Source organism: Labrus bergylta, chromosome 22 (genome assembly GCF_963930695.1).
Source record: "Labrus bergylta chromosome 22, fLabBer1.1, whole genome shotgun sequence".
Lineage (NCBI taxonomy): Eukaryota > Metazoa > Chordata > Actinopteri > Labriformes > Labridae > Labrus > Labrus bergylta.
The window spans coordinates 430,485-432,984 of record NC_089216.1 but is presented as its reverse complement, the minus strand read 5'-3'; the positions used below and the strand labels follow the sequence as shown (position 1 = coordinate 432,984).

At 39.8% G+C, this 2,500-nt stretch overlaps 1 protein-coding gene across 2 annotated transcripts in view; it reads left to right on the top strand.

Annotated features, from left to right (window-relative positions):
* LOC109980190 (F-box only protein 41) overlaps positions 1–1,983 on the top strand; it is an 18,303-nt gene extending 16,320 nt beyond the window's left edge. For both annotated transcript variants that reach the window (XM_065950579.1, XM_065950580.1), the window contains exons 16-17: positions 1–5; positions 243–1,983. The exon at positions 1–5 is cut by the window's left edge and continues 111 nt beyond it. In XM_065950579.1, coding sequence (XP_065806651.1) covers positions 1–5; positions 243–305 — 68 coding nt within the window. In that variant the 3' untranslated portion in view covers positions 306–1,983. The remainder of the gene's footprint in view (positions 6–242) is intronic.
* The last annotated feature ends 517 nt before the right edge of the window (positions 1,984–2,500 follow it).

Here is a 2,500-nt window from a genome sequence, read left to right as displayed (position 1 = left end):
TGAAGGTGAGATTTTCAAAATAAAAGTCATTATTGCACATTCAAGCTCTCCATAAACTTTATATAAGAAGTAGACGTAGTGAACGTGAAAGTCTAAGGAAGTGACCATATTTGGACAAGAGGGGCGGAGCTGGAGAGGAGGGCGGCATAAAGAGGAAGCAACGGTTCAAATGATTTCGACTTCCTGTTAGCAGGCAACAAACGGGACAACAGGAACATAACTCTGTGTGATTTGTTCCTCAGGTTCTTCAGCAGCGACCCGGACTCTTTGACGTCTTGACGGTTAAAGCCGAAGGATTCTGCTGACCTCGACACACACACTTCGAAAAGTACGAGGACCTTTATTTATATCTTATGCATTCCTTTAACCGACGCAGCGGAGAGAAGGGAAGAAGTGCCTACATGAGGCAGATTAAGAGATGGTGTTTGTGGCTCACGTCATCATCAGGGTTTTTAATCTGTAATGTTGTTAATAAAGTTATTTAGAAATCAAGTCATCAAGAAGCACAAAGAAAGAAAAAATGTCCAAACCTGCAATATATGAGATTAAAGAACAACTATGATAAAAATATGACCTCACAATCATCCATTTACTTAAAAAGCTTTTAGAATTAACTCTTTAAAGGTCGAGTTTGTCAACACAACATTCAAACGTGGCCCCTCCTCCTCACCCCCCCAGCAGGACGTAGTGTTTACGTTTACTGCTTGTTCCTACACGGCAAGCTAGCACAAGCTAACCGCCGGTGTCTGTCCAACAGGAAGTAGATCAACTCCACGTCCAACACAAGGTTCACCCTCGTTTTAGAACGATCTTTATCCACTTGGTGTTTCTCCTCACTCTCATTATATTTTCTCTTCTTTGCTGCTACGTCCACGTCCGTCATATTCACCGCTTTGAATCTCGTCCAATCACTGAATTGTATCCACTCCTAAACTCACCTGCTGCGCTCTCATTGGCTGGAGGAAACACACCAGCTCCGCCCACAAACGTCCCGAGTCAACCGTCACAAAGCAGAGCAGTAAAATCCAGTGAGAGGACAGAGTCGATGTTAGTGTTAGAGGAACATGGTAAAGTGTATTTTACATAATAAGTGACCTTTAATGGTTTAGGCCTTAAAGGGTTCAAAGTTTAAAACACTTATATTTTGACAACAATGACTCCTTTTTCATTTTTTTGTGTAAATGTCCGGCTTTAATTAGAGAGGATGCCGATTGTGTTCTGTTGTGATTTTGTTTCTCTCGTTAACATCAACCTCAAAGACTGTTTAAGAGTTTTTCTCTACATCTGTCGATGTTTTCTTTATTTTGTTCTTTAAAAAATTCAGATTCTTCCCCCTGAATGTTTGTTTATTCTCTTATTGTCAACTTTAGACCCACAACATGTATTCCACTGTTTGTTTTTAAACTTGTGTTAGAATAATCAATGTTCTTCCAGCCAGTAATAATCTCGTGTGGAGACGGTTAAGAGCCTGAAAAAACAAAACCAGGCTCTCAAGTCGGATTAAACTGAGTTTACACTTAATGAGTCACGAACATGTTTTCACATTAAAGTATTTAGTTAGACTGTAGAAGAACATCCTTTAGCTCTCCTTTAAATAATCTCTTTTTAAACCTTTTATTCCCAGCCTTAGCTTCCAAAGATAAACTCCACATTTAATAAAATGAAGGTCTGCGATTTAAAATCAGGATATTAGGAAAGGTAGTACTGTATCTTTAAAAGCCATAATGTTTATACTTAAGGTCGTAGGAAACCCCTTAGTGCCCCCCTTAATGAAACCCTTAATCTTAAACTTTACACTTAAAACAAGCACGAGAACGCACAAATGAAACTGCTGATCCACCAATCAATCACCAAAGACATCCATCAATCTTTAAATCAATCAAATGTTGAAGGCTTATTGAATACGTCGTGTTGTTCCAAACCTCGACAGTCTGAAAGTGCTCATCGTGTCATTTTAACACCAATAAATTATTTTTTTGTCAATTTATCAGACTTTTGTTTCTTTTATAAGACGCTAGACTTTCCCACCGTTATTAAAGACATTGAACTAACTGCTGACACTGGACTGTCCCACCGTTATTAAAGACATTGAACTAACCACTGACACTGGACTGTCCCACCGTTATTAAAGACATTGAACTAACTGCTGACTCTGGACTGTCCCACGGTTATTAAAGACATTGAACTAACCGCTGACACTGGACTGTCCCACGGTTATTAAAGACATTGAACTAACCGCTGACACTGGACTGTCCCACGGTTATTAAAGACATTGAACTAACCGCTGACACTGGACTGTCCCACGGTTATTAAAGACATTGAACTAACCACTGACACTGGACTGTCCCACCGTTATTAAAGACATTGAACTAACCGCTGACACTGGACTGTCCCACGGTTATTAAAGACATTGAACTAACCGCTGACACTGGACTGTCCCACGGTTATTAAAGACATTGAACTAACCACTGACACTGGACTGTCCCACCGTTATTAAAGA